Consider the following 16,581-nt stretch of genomic DNA (forward strand, 5'->3'; position numbering starts at 1 on the left):
TGCGCTGAAACACACTTACTCTCCCGGGACACTACGCCAGTACACACACACGCACACGCGCACACGCACACGCACACACACACACACACACACACACACACACACACACACACACACACACACACACACACACACACACACACACACACACACACACACACACACACACACACACACACACACACACACACCGCGTAGTGTAGTGGTTAGCACGCTCGACTCACAATCGAGAGGGTCCAGGTTCGACTCCCGGAAAGCAGCGAGGCAAATGGGCAAGCCTCTTAATGTGTAGCCCTTGTTCACCTAGCAGTAAATAGGTACGGGATGTAACTCGAGGGGTTGTGGACTCGCTTTCCCGGTGTGTGGAGTGTGTGTGTGTGTCTGTCTGTCTGTCTGTCTGTCTGTCTCTCTCTCTCTACATAGAACAGCTTCACACAGGCTAGGTTAGGTTAGATTAAGTTGTTTTGATTTCAAGGTACTATACGAAGGAATGTGGCGTACTTTGTCTTGGAGAAGTAGGTGTCACTGGTATTGTTGATGTTGCTAATTTCGTGTCAGTTCTCGCTGTTAATGAAATGAACTTTGTGACGGAATCTCAGGTAGAGCAGCTACTCTTTCTATTCGTTACCCCGCGCTCGTGTCGGTTCAGGAGGAGGCAAGGCGACATCAGGACAACAACTTGCATGTCAGTTCTCGAGCATAGCGTAAGTAACGTAATATGAACGGGATTCTTAGTCAGGGAGAACTGTCACTCGCCCACCTTGTCCCTTGCGCTTCCATCCTTGCTCTTGTGTCGCTGCAGGAGACAACGGCATTGGGGCAGACAAGGTGGGTGTCAGTGATAAAATATGTATGGTATAGTGAAGGACGGAAGCCAAATAACAGTCAGATTCACTATGTTTAGCGCTATCCTTCAATAAAAGTCCTGTTCTGTTCACATTCTATCAGTGCTCCGGTGTTGTGAGGCTGTCAGTAGATCCGAGGACGTGTGATGGAGAGAAACAAATTAAACACGACGGTATTAAATAGCATACGATATGTGAACAAAGCAGGTGTCGGCAAAAGAGCAACAAGGCAGGCAAGGCAGCGCAGGGACACACAATGCGGGCGATATATTGGCTTTGTGTTACACGTATCGCTGGGTGGATAACACTGCCGTTTGAGCAAAACAATCCATTAACTTCAACGTCATTTGCGAAGCCTTGCAGCGCTCCATTCCGGGGAACAACGCATCACTGAATCACGGGACTATAATCCTTATATGGGGGAAATCGTATCGGGTGCAAACAGTGCCGGCGCTGAAAGGCTGCTCCAGTGTGACCAAGGGGCACCCCGGGACTCTTACCTGCTGCTCATTAAGAATACCTTGACCAATAAAGAGCCAATTACTGATTCAATTATTGGTTAAGAACGTTACTGGAGGCTAATATGAGACGGAGGAAAGGAGGAATTATATACAATTTTTCAGTTTCTATCGTTCCGTCTTGCTCTTCCTTGCTTTCTTAATTACAGACTGAAACCACTAAACAAAATTTTGGCCGCACACTTTTCTGCACAACAACTCGAAAGGAAAAAATGAACTTATTATTTAACTTCTTCCACAACCACAGGGCGAGGTCTTCCTTAAAACTGAGACTTCCGTTCAGATGATGTGGCTGCGGATGCCAACAGACTCCAAGGAACATTAACCCCTTCAGTACCATAACGCATTTTCGTATTCATTCTGCTTACTATTTGGCAATTTTATACAGCTTCAGAAACTCATTTGGGGAATAAAATAGTGGAGACTGACCAGTAATCTTTAGACCTCCATAGATCTTTCCTAATGTCCTAATCATCTAATCGTACTCCAAACCATTGGTAAAAAAAAGCGTCTCAGTACTAAAGGAGCTAAGATTCAAAAGGAAACGTGATATTGAATCATTCAATATCACGTTTCCTTTTGAATTTGGTCGATATCATCTCCCATCAAAGTGAACCGTCACAATGCTGTACACACACTGCCAATAGGTTGATAATCAGATTGAACGCTTCTCACTGAGTCTACAAACGTACCATTCAATACAACGCTTGCTGATCATTAACACGAAGCTTGGCAGTGTTAGTGAGCAACACAAAGACTGAAACTGACACATTTCTTCCAATAAACCTCCAAAGGGAACTCGACACCTGTTACTGAGTGAATGAGTGAGGAAGGTTCACTGCCGAGATATGTTTGACTCGCATAAAAAATGAGACCAAAGTAAGTTGCTTTAAGTAATGAGATGAAGATTCCTTTTTTGGAAGAGCAGGATAAAACGCCCATTGTGGAAAGTGTAATGCGCTGGACGGCCTGCCAAAAGGGGGGGAGGACAAAGCCAATGAGACGCTAATGAACACCGGGAGAGAGTGACACAGGAGAGACTGATTGGAGGCATCAAGAGTGAATGTGTCATGGAAAATGAGTGTCAGGAAAACTAAGAGTGAAGTTATGGAGAGTCACCTTTAAGCGTATACTATCTCCACACACACACACACACACACACACACACACACACACACACACACACACAGACACCAGACACACATACACACACGGCCCCCCTGTCCAACACACGCGTCAAGCAACACTCACACAAGTCAATTTAGCCGGTAATTGGTCTTGGAGGGGCCGTATAGAGGCGAGCGGTTCCAGCACACCTAATTGGACCCATCTGAGTCACCTGTCCCAAGGTAAAAGCACCGTCCCTCCATGACACACTTGTTTACCCACCCACCTGGAAAGCGGATGTTATCTCTCTCTCTCTCTCTCTCTCTCTCTCTCTCTCTCTCTCTCTCTCTCTCTCTCTCTCTCTCTCTCTCTCTCTCTCTCTCTCTCTCTCTCTCTCTATCTATCTATCTCTCTCTCTGATCTGATCTTTGTTTTCTTTTCATTAATAGTAGCAAAATATTTGTCATTATATTTTGCAAACATTCTAAATTCGCATTCTTGTCCTCTTCCTGTTCTATAATTTGATTTTCTTTTTGTTTACTTCTTCCTTCTCATTTTGTCTTTCTTTCTCTCTTTTTTTTATTGTCAATTTCCTCGTCTTCTTCTTCTTGTTCTTCCTCTTCCTCTTCCTCCTCCTCCTCCTCCCTCCTCCTCCTCCTTTTGTATTTGACGTATCTTCTAATAATTAGTTTACTGATATTCCTTTAAGATTCAACCTCATTATTTATTTATGTATTTTTCTCCGTCCATAAGTTTAAACACTTTTTTCTTCACTTTTCAGTCAATAATCATTCTTGGTTCGCTTGTTTTCCATATTCCTCCATCATCTCCTCTTTGCCTTCTGACCTCTCATCTCTCTCTCTCTCTCTCTCTCTCTCTCTCTCTCTCTCTCTCTCTCTCTCTCTCTCTCTCTCTCTCTCTCTCTCTCTTTCTCTTCAATCCCTCTTTCTCCCTTTCCCTCTCCTATTCTTTATCTTTCTCCTCCTCCTATGTATTCCTCCTCCTCCTCCTCCTCCTCCTTCTTGTCCTCCTCCACCTCCTCCTCCTCCTCTAATCTCCTCCTTATAACTTTTCCATCATCATCTTTCAGTCAATCAAAACGCGCATTTGATGTTGCCTTTTGCTGATCCTACTAATGGTATTTTCTGTCAAGGATTTATCTCATTACTCTTATCTCCTTTTGCCTTAATCCTTGCTTTCACCTCCTCTGCTCTCCTGCCTGCCTTCTTCCCTCTCGTCCTCAGCCTTCCCTCGCCTCTCAAACCTTCGCCTTCCTTCAATTAGTGCAAGTTTTAGTCCTCATCCTCATCCTTGGCTTATCTTTCACTCTCAAGCTTAGTTCATCTGTCGCCATTACAATTTTTACTGAAGAAGGCAAGTGAGAAAGCGCTACAGGTGATGTGAGAGAGAGAGAGAGAGAGAGAGAGAGAGAGAGAGAGAGAGAGAGAGAGAGAGAGAGAGAGAGAGAGAGAGAGAGAGAGAGAGAGAGAGAGAGAGAGAGAGAGAGAGAGAGAGAGAGAGAGAGAGAGAGAGAGAGAGAGAGAGAGAGATTTCCTCCTTTTCTCCATTTTCCCATTTCTTTTCTTCTTTCTTTGTCTAAGCTAAATTTACGTAACTCAAGATCAGAGAGAGAGAGAGAGAGAGAGAGAGAGAGAGAGAGAGAGAGAGAGAGAGAGAGAGAGAGAGAGAGAGAGAGAGAGAGAGAGAGAGAGAGAGAGAGAGAGCATCAATTTTCCCTTAATGCTCGAGTCAATTTGATCTAATGGCGGGCGGGTCTAGCATGGCGGGGCGGGTTTTCAGTGACTGGGATGAAATAAACGTCATGGCAAACACGGCAGCTGAGTCCCATATCCCCGTCAGGCGCTGCGACCAGGTAAACACACCTTTGTATTAACTCCACACCGATATGACGCGCGTCCAGTTTATTTCCCTTTAGTATTAGTTAACTACGTGGGAAAAAATGCAGCTGTGTGAGAGAAAAGTGGACGGATGGATGGATTGGTGTAATTGTTATCATGTTATTAGTGTGATCATTATTAGTGTCATTAGGGTATTTTGTTTCGTTTTATTTTCAACGATGCGAGGATAAAAAAAAACCATGATCTTAGTGAGGTGTATATATGTAATGTAGATAACGTTATATTACATTGTGTCGTATATACAGTACATTATATTTATGTACTGTATCTTATAACTTTGCTCATAAAACGCTCGAAATGGAGGGAATGTTGTTTTACTACTACTACTACTACTACTACTACTACTACTACTACAACTACACTATTTTTCATGTAAGAAGGGAAAACAAGGAGAAAACAAGACCTACTACTACTACTACTACTACTACTACTACTACTACTACTACTACTACTACTACTACTACTACTGCTGCTGCTGCTTCTACTACTAGTACTACTACTACTCTTTCTAAACTTTTCATGTAATAAGGACAAAGAATGAGAAAACAAGGCCCGCTGAACTGCTAATCTATATACAAAAGTTAAAAAGACTAACCAAAATTGTTTGCAGTCTTCAAATTATCACTATATCATCATTACCATTGTCAATACCACCACCACCACCGCCACCACCACCACCATCACCGCTATCCATCATCATCATTATCATGCAGTTCATCCTCATCATTGGGCTCATTAATAGCAGCAGTGGTCGGGAGCATTGGCCTGGCCTGTCGTGGCTTGCCGTAGTGTGGGGTGGCGGTGACGAATCCTGCGCTTATCGCCACTCTTAATCAACGTGTGCTGATGGCCTGCTAATGGATGGCAGCGCCCGTGTGTGTTTTACGGCGCCCTATTGCCACCGTCATTCCGCCATTCTCTCTAGTAATAATGCTGATGACGATTAAGTGTATTGAATGAATAATTACAACTCCATTTTTGCTTTTTTTTATTATTGAATGAGTGAAAACTTGAAATAAAATAGCTTCTCCTTTCTCCCTTTCACTTGTTAGGTTCAGAAACATTACTAACAGGAGAAACAATCTTGGGAGCCCTGCTAATCATCACCGTGGCCTTTTAAAATAGTCGTGGTGAGAAAGCAAAGCGTTTCAGAATACGGGAAAGCGAGAGTCACAGAGGAAGGTAAGAGCACTATTAGCAACGGAGTAAGAAGAGGGTGAGACTGACTGCAGTGCTCGATCCTGTGCGAGGGGAATCGAGGACTGAGACTGGCGCTTCCGACCCTCTGCCACGACTCAGGAAATCACTTGGCATAAATATTTACAGCGGCGATAACGCGGCCAACTGAACATATCGAGGTGGTGCGAAATTAGAGAGGGAGGGAAGTTTTCAAGGGTGTCTCTTGCATGATGCCGTGTGGTTCGGGTTGATGATAGCACACTTGGGCTCGGTATTCTCAAACACTTCTGTGTTTCACCTCCACTATCTGAAAAGGCTTTATTTAAATTTACATGAGTTTTCTTAAGGTGTTTTTACGATTCTAGAGATAGAGTGACAACATTTTCACTAACTAAAGAATCTCTCGATAACCGCGCTAGTCATCTCTGTGGCCTTGCTAAATAGTCGTGGTGAGAGAAATGAGCGTTTTTTAACAAGTTTTAATGGTTCTAGTAACAGTGACAAGATTTTTGTATTGTAAAGTGGAGAAACACTCTTGAAAACCACGCTAATCACCTCCATAGGCTTGAAAACTATTCGTGGTGAGAAATATTGATCTTGGAGAGAGAGAGAAAGAGAAGGAAAGGGAGAATATTTAGAAGCAGGGATTAGAGATGGAAAGGGGGAAAAGTGAAGACAACCTACAAAAAAGAGGAAGAAACGAAGTCACCGATAATCCAACACTGCTTCACGTATTCACTCCTTTCCCCAGCCAGCTGTGTCAGTGTGCATATCGAATAAACCTGACTCTGAATACCGAAGGAAGGCGTCCGGGCCGTCAGAACTCACTCCGTCTCAAGGTCGCGTTTTCAGTGTCGCCGTCTTGCTTCAGCTCTGGTAACAGTTGTGGTGTTGTTCAAGTGTTTTCTTGGTTTTAGAGATGATTTAAGGAGAACTTGTTGAAATTGTCGGAATTTTCAACCTCTCACGATTCCAGTGGTACTTTATCGAAAGGTTCTACATCACATGCTTTTTATATGCAAGAGGGGAAAACTGACCAAGGGTAATATAAAACGAAAAATAAGGGACTCGCTTAGTTGCCAGTCCCTAACGCGTCCAGAGTGTTGGCCCCAAAAAAAGAAGAGATAAATGTCTTTAAACCTCCCTCTCAAACGAAGTCAAGTCATGAGCAGGCAGGGAGTTCCAGAGTTTACTAGGGAAAATTGTTAAGAAATGAGCCTGATAACCTTACCAGTCACCTCACTAAACAGGATATCTTCGCGATCCTAGTGATGGTTTAACATGAGTTCCACATCAGTTGAAAAAGTATCCCTGGTAACCCGATTAATCATCTCCGCGGCCTTTGAAATAGTCCTTATGAGAACCCTGAGAGCCTCAAAACACGGAGCTTAAAGAGGATTACGTGGCGGGATTTTCCTTTACTCGGGGGGATCAATGAACGAGGAGAGGCGATCCAACTTTCCCCCCTCGGGTACTAAAGAATGTCCCGAGGTTAGCAGGACTATAGTAAATACAGACGAAAAAAAAAAAAAAAAAAAAAATGGGAGTAAATTTTTTCCATCTCGTACGATACATGATCATATACGTATACAGAAAAATAGACTTACAAAAAGAAAGAAAATAAAATAAGTACCTTTACCTGGGGGTTAACAAGACTAGTGAAAAAAAAAAAAGCATGGGAGTTATTTTTTCCATCTCTTACTATACACACACAAAAAAAAAGAAAGAAAAGACTAAAAAAAAAACTATCTTATCTATCCATTTTAAAAACTCAGGTAATTAAAAGAAAAATATTACTGATTACAGGACACATAACATATCAGTTTATACAATTGAGAAGAATAAGGAAAAAAAGTCCAGTAATATTCATAAAGAAATATTACTTGAGACACACACACACACACACACACACACACACACACACACACACACACACACACACACACACACACACACACACACACACACACACACACACTTGAGACACTACACACTTCAGACATAGTTTAATTAAGTGGAAACAGGACACATAACATATACATAAAAAAGAACTCTAGTTAATACATTTAAAAAAAAAAAAAGACAATCAACCAATCAAGTGGCTACCTTCCCCCAGCAAAAGCAATAATTAAGTCACACCAAACAAAGCAACTAAAAAGAAAAAAATACGAAGAAACTCACACACACACTTCAGACGCACGGATTAATTAATTAAGTACCTGTTACACCTGCTGGTCACTTCATCAACACCGTAACACAAAAAAAACAAGCAGCAGAAAATAGATAAAATAAATATCCAAGGAAGCAGTTTAATTAAGTAGCACCTGATCATCTATTCACCTCCGCACAATACTAAGAAAAATGAAGGCAATCAAGCAATTAAGTATCAAGTCGACGTTTTCTATTCTAGTCTCTTTATGCAACATCTGCCCGACTTCCACCCACCTCATACCCACTTCCTGCCCACTTCATTCCACTCCACCTTCTCCCCGTCTCTTGCCTACTCCACTCTCCATTCCACTCTTCCTCACCTCTTGCCCACTTCGCCCTCATCTCCACTTCTACCTACTCCACTCCTACTCACTTTCTGTCCACCTCATCCTCTACTCCATCTCCTGCCCACCTCGCCCTCCACTCCACTCCACTTCACTCCTGTCCACCTCTTGCCCACCTAATCCTACACTCCATCTCCTACGCATCTCTTGCCGTCCTCATATTCCACTCCACCTCCTGCCCACCTTGCCCTCCACTCCCCCTCCACTCCACTCCAGTCTACTCCTGTCCATCTCGCCCTCCACTCAAGTGAAAGTCAAGAGCCAGATTTCTTTTACATTTCACACGACGAATTAATTTCATTACAGTCACTGACTTCATGAGCTTTGTCCTTGAGCGAGTGAGGAGGAGGAGGAGGAGGAGGAGGAGGAGGAGGAGGAGGAGGAGGAGGAGGAGGAGGAGGAGGAGGAGGAGGAGGAGGAGGAGGAGGAGGAGGAAGAGGAGGAAAAGGAGAAGGAGGAGGAGATTATTAAATAAGTGATTAGTAAGCGGCGAGGTGAGACTAATTGAATAAACGAAGAGAGAGAGAGAGAGAGAGAGAGAGAGAGAGAGAGAGAGAGAGAGAGAGAGAGAGAGAGAGAGAGAGAGAGAGAGAGAGAGAGAGAGAGAGAGAGAGAGAGAGAGAGAGAGAGAGAGAGATGAAATGAGTGAGGAAGGACTGAAGGAAGTGAAGTTAAGGGGAGGAAACTTTGCCAAGTGAAGGAAGGAAGGAGGGAGGAAAAGAGGGAGGAAGGAAAGGAAGGAAGTATAAGATTGGGGCGAGTGAGGCGAGGAAGATGAGAGGAAAGGAGAGAAGTAAACGAGAAGGGAAGAGAGAGAGAGAGAGAGAGAGAGAGAGAGAGAGAGAGAGAGAGAGAGAGAGAGAGAGAGAGAGAGAGAGAGAGAGAGAGAGAGAGAGAGAGAGAGAGAGAGAGAGAGAGAGAGAGAGAGAGAGAGAGAGAGAGAGAGAGAGAGAGAGAGAGAGAGAGAGAGAAACAAGACCAATAAAGAAGCCACAGAAATAAAACAAAAAGAGAGAAGGAAGGAAGGAAGGAAGGGGAAGGAATGAGATAAGAGAAGAAGGAATTAGATAAAGGGAAGAAAAGGGAGAAAGAGATGAGAGAAAATGGAGATGTGAAGACGATAAATGTCAGAGAGAGAGAGAGAGAGAGAGAGAGAGAGAGAGAGAGAGAGAGAGAGAGAGAGAGAGAGAGAGAGAGAGAGAGAGAGAGAGAGAAGGAACAAACGAGATTATGGAGGCGAGAACAAGATGAAAGGAAGAGAATGAGAGAGAGAGAGAGAGAGAGAGAGAGAGAGAGAGAGAGAGAGAGAGAGAGAGAGAGAGAGAGAGAGAGACGAAGAGAATGAGATAATAAAGTGGATGAAAGAGAGGGGGGGGGGGTGAAAGAGAAGAGGAGAAAAAGCAAGAGTAATGTTACACTTCGATCCCACCAAGAAGATGACACTGCTTGGAACGAAGAAGGAAGAGGTAAAGGAGGAAAAGAAGAGGGAAAAAAGAATAGAAAAGGAGGGAAAGGTAAAAAAAAAAGACGGAAAGAAGAATAGAGGAGGAGTGAAGGAGTGAGGATAACAAGACAGGGAATAGAGAGAGAAAGGGAGAGAGCTTGAAAGGAAAGGAGGAGAGACGGAAGAAGGGAAGAGAGAGAGAGAGAGAGAGAGAGAGAGAGAGAGAGAGAGAGAGAGAGAGAGAGAGAGAGAGAGAGAGAGAGAGAGAGAGAGAGAGAGAGAGAGAGAGAGAGAGAGAGAACTTAACCAAACAGAAACAGTGAAACAAATAATAATGACAACAAAATATCCATAAAAATCGAAGCCATATTGAAAAAGAACAAAAAAAAAAAAATGAAACAAAAAAAAAAAAAACGAAATATTAATGCAAGAAGGAAGAATAATGATAAAGAATACACGAATAAAGATAGAGAAGAAGAAAATAAAGAAAGATAGAGAGGAGGAATTGATGATGAAGGAAAGGAGACAACGATAAAAGAGAAAAAGAATACGAGATAAAGGATAACGAAGAAATAAAGAGAAGAGACAATGATAAAAGGGAGAAACAATAAGAGAACTGACGAAAGGATAAATAGAGAAAGAAAACAAGGATAAAAAGGGGAAAGAGGATAAAGGATGACGGAAAACGAAGGAAAAAAAATAGTGAAGGGATAATTAAAGAAGACAACGATAAAAAGGAGAAAGAATAAGAAAGGACGAAAGGATAAATAGAGAAAGAAAACAATGATAAAAAGGGGAAAGAGAATAAAGGATGACGGAAAACGAAGGAAAAAAAATAGTGAAGGGATAATTAAAGAAGACAACGATAAAAAGGAGAAAGAATAAGAAAGGACGAAAGGATAAATAGAGAAAGAAAACAAGGATAAAAGGGAAAGAGGATAAAGGATGACGGAAAACGAAGGAAAAAAAATAGTGAAGGGATAATTAAAGAAGACAACGATAAAAAGGAGAAAGAATAAGAAAGGACGAAAGGATAAATAGAGAAAGAAAACAAGGATAAAAAGGGGAAAGAAGATAAAGGATGACGGATAACGAAGAAATAAGTAGAACAGACAATGATTAAAGGAGAAAGAATAAGAAATGACGAAGGGATAATTAGAGGAAACAATGATAAAAGGGAAAGAGAATAAAGGATGATGGAGATAAATAGAGTAGACTAATAATTCTCCGCTGTGCAAATCAATGTGAGCTGATTTGTTTCCTTGTCCCGCTGCGAGTCTATCATTAATAAGGAGATTGAAACAAAAAAAAGAAGATGGAGAAAGAGAGAGAGAGAGAGAGAAAAAAAAGCATGACATTGAACAACTGCCTATTAATCATTCTCTCTCTCTCTCTCTCTCTCTCTCTCTCTCTATGATACTGAGTTATGTAAATTTAGCTTAGACAAAGGAAGAAAAAAGGAGAAAAGGAAAGGATGAGGAAAAATTCTCTCTCTCTCTCTCTCTCTCCAAAATAATAATGAAAAAAAAAGTAACCACAGAACGAAACAAGGCCAGAAAAATAAAAAAAATTCTCATTCTCTCTCTCTCTCTCTCTCTCTCTCTCTGGTGGCCCCACGAGGTTCGTCTTGGCAATATAAGCTCAGAATATCACTTGAGGATTTACTGACGTGAGAGAAGTCCATCACTGAAGATAACACCTCCATCAGTCCCCTTTTTCCTCCATTCCCTCTCCTCCCTCCTCCCTCCATCCCTTCCCTCCTCTCCTCCTCCTCCTCCTCCTCCTCCTCTTTCTCTCTCTTTTCACCTTCATTCTCATTCCTTATTCTTGCAGGTGGGTTGCCTCTCTTCCTTTCCTTTTTCCTTCCTTCCTTCTTTCCTCGTAGGATATGTTTGCTTTCTTGTTGTTGTTGTTATTGTTGTTGTTCTTTCTTATGTTTCTTTGTTGTCGTCATTGCTGTTGCTTTTATTTAGTCTTCTTTCTTTCTTTCTTTCTTTGTCCTCCTCCTCCTTTTCTTCTTCTTCTTCTTCTTCTTCCTCCTCCTCCTCCTCCTCCTCCTCCTCCTTCTTCCTCTTCCTTCTCTTCCTCCTCCTCCTCTCACTCCTCCTCCTCCTCCTCCTCCTCCTTTTCCTCCTTCTCTATTTATATTTCTCTCTCTCTCTCTCTCTCTCTCTCTCTCTCTCTCTCTCTCTCTCTCTCTCTCTCTCACTTCCTCTTTCATCGTCTCTGTGCTCCTTGTTGCCAGTCTTTCTTCGCTTTGACATTCACCTTTTCCTACTCATTAGTTTCCTTTGTGTTGTTTGAGTTCCGTCCTTCATTCAGCAGCACACACCTGATCTGTATCGCTGTCCTCTTGTCTTTGTATTCTTCCTCATCATAATCATGTTAATTACTTCTCCATTCATTTCGTCTCGGCATTATTTTTATATAAACTTTTTTCTCTTCCTCATAACTTCCTTTCATTTATCAGCATAATTTTGCTCTTGTTATCTATTCTTTCTTTATTTTATCATTACTGTCTTTATTTTCTATGCATATCTTTCTTTTTTATTTTAGTTTTTCTTTCATTTTTTTTTTATTCTATTTTCAGGTTGTGACCAATTTTTATTATTTTTATGCATGTATTCTGACTCTTTACATATATTTAGAATTCCTCAGTATTCATCTTCATAACTACCATTATTATCTATTTTTTTCACCTTTTTTTTCCTTCTAAACATTCTATTACATCACATTTCCACACTGCCTCTCTCCCTCCCATTCTTCTACCACTCAATTCTACTCCGTTTTTTTTTTTTTATACAATGTGAACTTTTACAATGTGGAGTTTTTCACAGGAATTTCTGAGGTAAAGGAGGTATTATTTCAAGGTACCTCCTATCTGAAATCCTTCTTGTATCTCTCCCATTTGAAATCCTACTATATTTTCTATTTCTACTCTCTTTCCATCATTTACCTTCTTTTTCTTTTTCCACCAGTTCTTTTCAATCCTCCTCCACCTATCTTTCCATTAGTTCCTTTCAGTCCTCCTCCACTTTTTTTTTTCCATTAGTTGCTTTCAGTCCTCCTTCACCTTCTTTTTTTCCACCAGTTCTTCTCAATTCTCCTCCACCTTTTATTTTTCCACTAGTTCCTTTCAGTTCTCCTTCACCTTTTTTTCCACTAGTTCCTTTCAGTCCTCCTTCACCTTTTTTTCCACTAGTTCCTTTCAGTCCTCCTCCACCTTCTATTTTTTCCACCAGTTCCTCTCAATTCTCCTCCAGTCTGTGTACTGTCACTCAATTATACCCGTTTTATATTTCTTCTTTCCTCCCTTCCACATAAAAAAAAAATCTACTCCAATTCTCTTTTCCTCATTTACTATCTTTATTCCCTCCAGTTCTCAATCTACCTCCAGTCTAATGTCACCCAACTGTACCCAGCTCTTTTTTTTTCCATCTTTCCTCCCATTCAGATAAAAATTATACTCCATTTCTACCCTCCTTCCCTCATTTACCTTCTTTATTTCCGCCTAGTCCTTCTCAATCCTCCTCCACCGTCTTTTTTTTCCATCCGTTCTTCCCACTCCCTCCAGTCTACTGTCACTCAACTGCACCCACCAGGTCTTTTTCTCCCATCCATTTCCTGCATTAGCGTGTCTCGTCCTCCTCGTCTCAATCCTTCCGTCTCTCTGAACCTCTCCACGTAAGCTGAGCATCTCGAGTGCGGGGGAGAGTGAAGTTTGAGAGAGGAGCGGGAAGCCATTTGTTTGATCGAGAGAGAGAGAGAGAGAGAGAGAGAGAGAGAGAGAGAGAGAGAGAGAGAGAGAGAGAGAGAGAGAGAGAGAGAGAGAGAGAGAGAGAGAGAGAGAGAGAGAGAGAGAGAGAGAGAGAGAGAGAGAGAGAGAGAGAGAGAGAGAGAGAGAAAATGGAAGAGAAAAACAAGTGAGGAAAGGAAGAGTCACTGTGGGAAAGATGAGGAAAAGAGAGATATTACAAGAAAAAAAAAGGAGGAACAGAAGGAGGAAAAAAATACGGAAAGGATAAAGGAAGAGAGAGAAAGACGGCGAAGCAACACAACACTTAAAGAATGAATGACGGAAACAAAACAAAAATATGGAAGTACAACAAAATAAGGTAGGAGAAGAAAGAGGCACCATATAGGGAAAGAAGAGAGGGAAGAAAAAGGAATAATATAAATACCATTGGGAGTAACACATGCATTCCTTTCCAGCATTCCAAATAGAGGCAGCGCAGTGATTCCTTCCCTCTTCTTTCAGGTGGCTTGGTTTGACGTCAGGCTGAGGTGGCGACAAGACCTCCGCCAGTGAGCCCGTCAAAACGAGGGACGCGGCGCCCTAAGTCACGTGTCGTTCAGGAGGGGGAGATAAGCACTGTCTTGGCAACTCGAAAGTGAAGAGAGTTAGAGGAGAGTGAGTGAACGAGAGGTAGAGAGAAGGAGAAGGAGAGGTAGGGGTTAAAATTTAAGATTGTTCATATTGTGTAAAAGCTGATAAAGAGGATTCAAATTCGGTTCATACATTCCAGAGTGGTTTTGAATTCCTAGTTGGCGTCATTGTGCGAAAAGAAGCAGTAAGTGTTTGGAAAATAAAAATAAACCAGGATATACTGAAGGAAAATACAATATCATTACTCTTATTTGCTTGAAAGTGAGTGTTAAAAACCCAGGATATACTAAAGGAAAAAACTGTACCACTACTCTTAATTGCTTGAAATGTAGAGAAATAAAGAATATTCAATAGAAAAAAAATCACTCATACTTAATACAAATAACAAACAAGAGGTATTCGTTCACACACATCAGTATTGAAACCCTTAACCTTTACTCTCTTAACGGTGACGGAGTGTGCTGGCGTGTGAGCTGGTGTGTGCTGCGTCCCTATAGGTAATTTTTTTTTTTTATGCAAAAGGGAAATCTGGCGAAGGACAACATAAGCTTAAACAAAAAGTCCCACTTGATTGCCAATTCCCTTAAATAGTAATAGAGTTACGCAAAAGTCTGGGACAAATGTCTTGAAACACATTATCTCAGCAGTCAGGCCAAATGATGCCACGCCAAGCCCTCAACCAGCGGCCAGGGAAGAGCTACAGTGCACAGTGAGGCCGCGGCAGAAACACACTGTTTAACATGTTTGGCAATGGTGTCTCTGGTGGTGATGGCGGGGGCGGCGGCGACGGTGGTGGAGGTGGTAGATGATTTAGCCTCCACGGTGGTTGTGTGAAGAATCCCCACTCTGTTGCTGAGCGAGTGAGTTAGCAAGATAATTCCTCACCCTCGCTTTCATTACTGCGTGTCTGTTGAGTGGGGAAGTGTGTGGCGAGAATAATTTTCCGTTCTTCTTATTTTCTTTGTCCACTTTGCCTGTCGTGATGGCGTTCTTCCGTAACTGTCTCGTGGGTGGAGAGTGACGCGATGTGAAGTGTGTGGCAGCGGCAAATTAACAAGTACGGACAACCCTTAAGGGAAATAAAAAGAAATTGAAGCCACCGACCTCAGAAACACGAGGGCGGGGAAGAAAGAAAGAGTGCTAAGGAAAAGAAAAGAATAGAGAAAGACTGACAATTATAAGAGGTAGAGGAGGGGGAGGAGAAGGAGGAGGAGAGGGAGGAGGAGGAGGAGAGAAAGGAGGAGGAAAAAAAGGAGGAAATCGTGGTGGTAGAGGTGGAGGAGGCGGAGGAGGAGGAGAAAGGGGAAGGAAGCGGAGAGTGGAAGGCGGGCAGGATGAGAAGGGCGGCAGTGGTGGTGTGTCTGGTGTCCGTGGTCGCCACCCTCACCCTCGCCCCGCCTGGCAGTCAGTACCCCCGCAAACAGGCCAAGCAGCGCCATCCCCAGCCATGGCAGCGCTCGCAACACCCGACGCGGAAGTCCAGCCCGCAGCTCACCACGCCGCGGGACGGACTCAAGCCGGGTGACAAGAAGAACCTGTCCATAGGCGTGGTCTTGCCGCACTCCACCTTCCAGCGGCGGCGCTACGAGAAGGCCATCAAGGAGGCGCTCTTCAACATGCAGCGGGACCCCATCTTGCACGAGACCTTCCGCCACTACCACTTCACCTACGACGAAGTGGTCTTAAGCACCATGCACCATTCCTCCAGCCCCACCAGTGAGTACCCGCGTGTCTTTCGTGTCTCCTTCAGTGTTTGTGGCAATGCTTGTTTACCGGGAAAGCTGCCGCGGAGGACGGGTAGGACTAGGAGGAAAATGAAAGGGACAGCACGGGATGGATGGGGCAGGCAATGTAGGACAGTTGGTGAATGCAAGGGAGTATTTAGAAGATGGGAGGGAGAAAAGAAGTGAGTACCCGCGTGTCTTTCGTGTCTCCTACAGCATTTTTTTTTATACCATGTGGGCTTTTCACAAGAATTTAGGGGTTAAGGAGATACTATACGGGTACCTCCTACCTGAAAGCCCACCCGCTAAGGAACTGTTAACCCAAGTAAGGAAGCCGTACCTACACTCGGACCGTGGCCAGAATTCGAACCCATGCGCTTGGAGACCCGTCGGATCCCAAAGTGCGCGTGGTTCCACTGTACCACGGCAATGGTTAGTTACCGGAAAGCTGCAGCAAGACAGGAATAGGACGAGAGAGGAAGAGACTGTACAGGATGGATAGGTGCTGGCAGTGTAGATAGATGGATGGTTAGCGAGTGGAAGGGGTGTTGAGAAGACGGGAGGGAGAAAATGAGAGAATGGGAATAGAAAAAAATTAGATGATTACATTACAAATATCATGATAACTTTGGTTTTATGACGATGATATTTACTCACCTACGAAAATAAGAGAGGCTGAGACAAGGGGCCGCCGTGGTACAGTGGAACCATGCGTGCTTTGGGGTCCGAGGGGTCTCCAAGCACACTGGTTCAAATCCTGTCCACGGTCCGAGTGTAGGTTGGGCTTCCTCACTCGGGGCAAGGGTTTCCTAGCGGGTGGACAAACACTTAATATTACAAGATACGAGTCAAAAAACACATTAAACAACTCTCTCTCTCTCTCTCTCTCTCTCTCTCTCTCTC

The 16,581-nt window shown here is 43.0% G+C and overlaps 2 protein-coding genes across 11 annotated transcripts in view; both read left to right on the plus strand.

The window, feature by feature from the left end:
- LOC123505528 overlaps nucleotides 1–15,146 on the plus strand; it is a 39,136-nt gene extending 23,990 nt beyond the window's left edge. The window contains exon 2 of the mRNA XM_045256928.1: nucleotides 13,826–15,146. Within this exon, the coding sequence (XP_045112863.1) occupies nucleotides 13,826–13,876 (51 nt within the window). The 3' untranslated portion in view covers nucleotides 13,877–15,146. The remainder of the gene's footprint in view (nucleotides 1–13,825) is intronic.
- A 45-nt stretch (nucleotides 15,147–15,191) lies between these two features.
- LOC123505526 (glutamate receptor ionotropic, NMDA 2B-like) overlaps nucleotides 15,192–16,581 on the plus strand; it is a 218,751-nt gene continuing 217,361 nt past the window's right edge. For all 10 annotated transcript variants that reach the window (XR_006675181.1, XR_006675183.1, XR_006675182.1 and 7 more), the window contains exon 1: nucleotides 15,192–15,670. Coding sequence is in view for 7 of the 10 variants with exons in the window: in XM_045256920.1 (XP_045112855.1) it covers nucleotides 15,289–15,670 (382 nt within the window). In the remaining 3 variants the exon portion in view is untranslated. The remainder of the gene's footprint in view (nucleotides 15,671–16,581) is intronic.

This window comes from Portunus trituberculatus, chromosome 18 (genome assembly GCF_017591435.1).
Source record: "Portunus trituberculatus isolate SZX2019 chromosome 18, ASM1759143v1, whole genome shotgun sequence".
NCBI classification, from domain to species: domain Eukaryota; kingdom Metazoa; phylum Arthropoda; class Malacostraca; order Decapoda; family Portunidae; genus Portunus; species Portunus trituberculatus.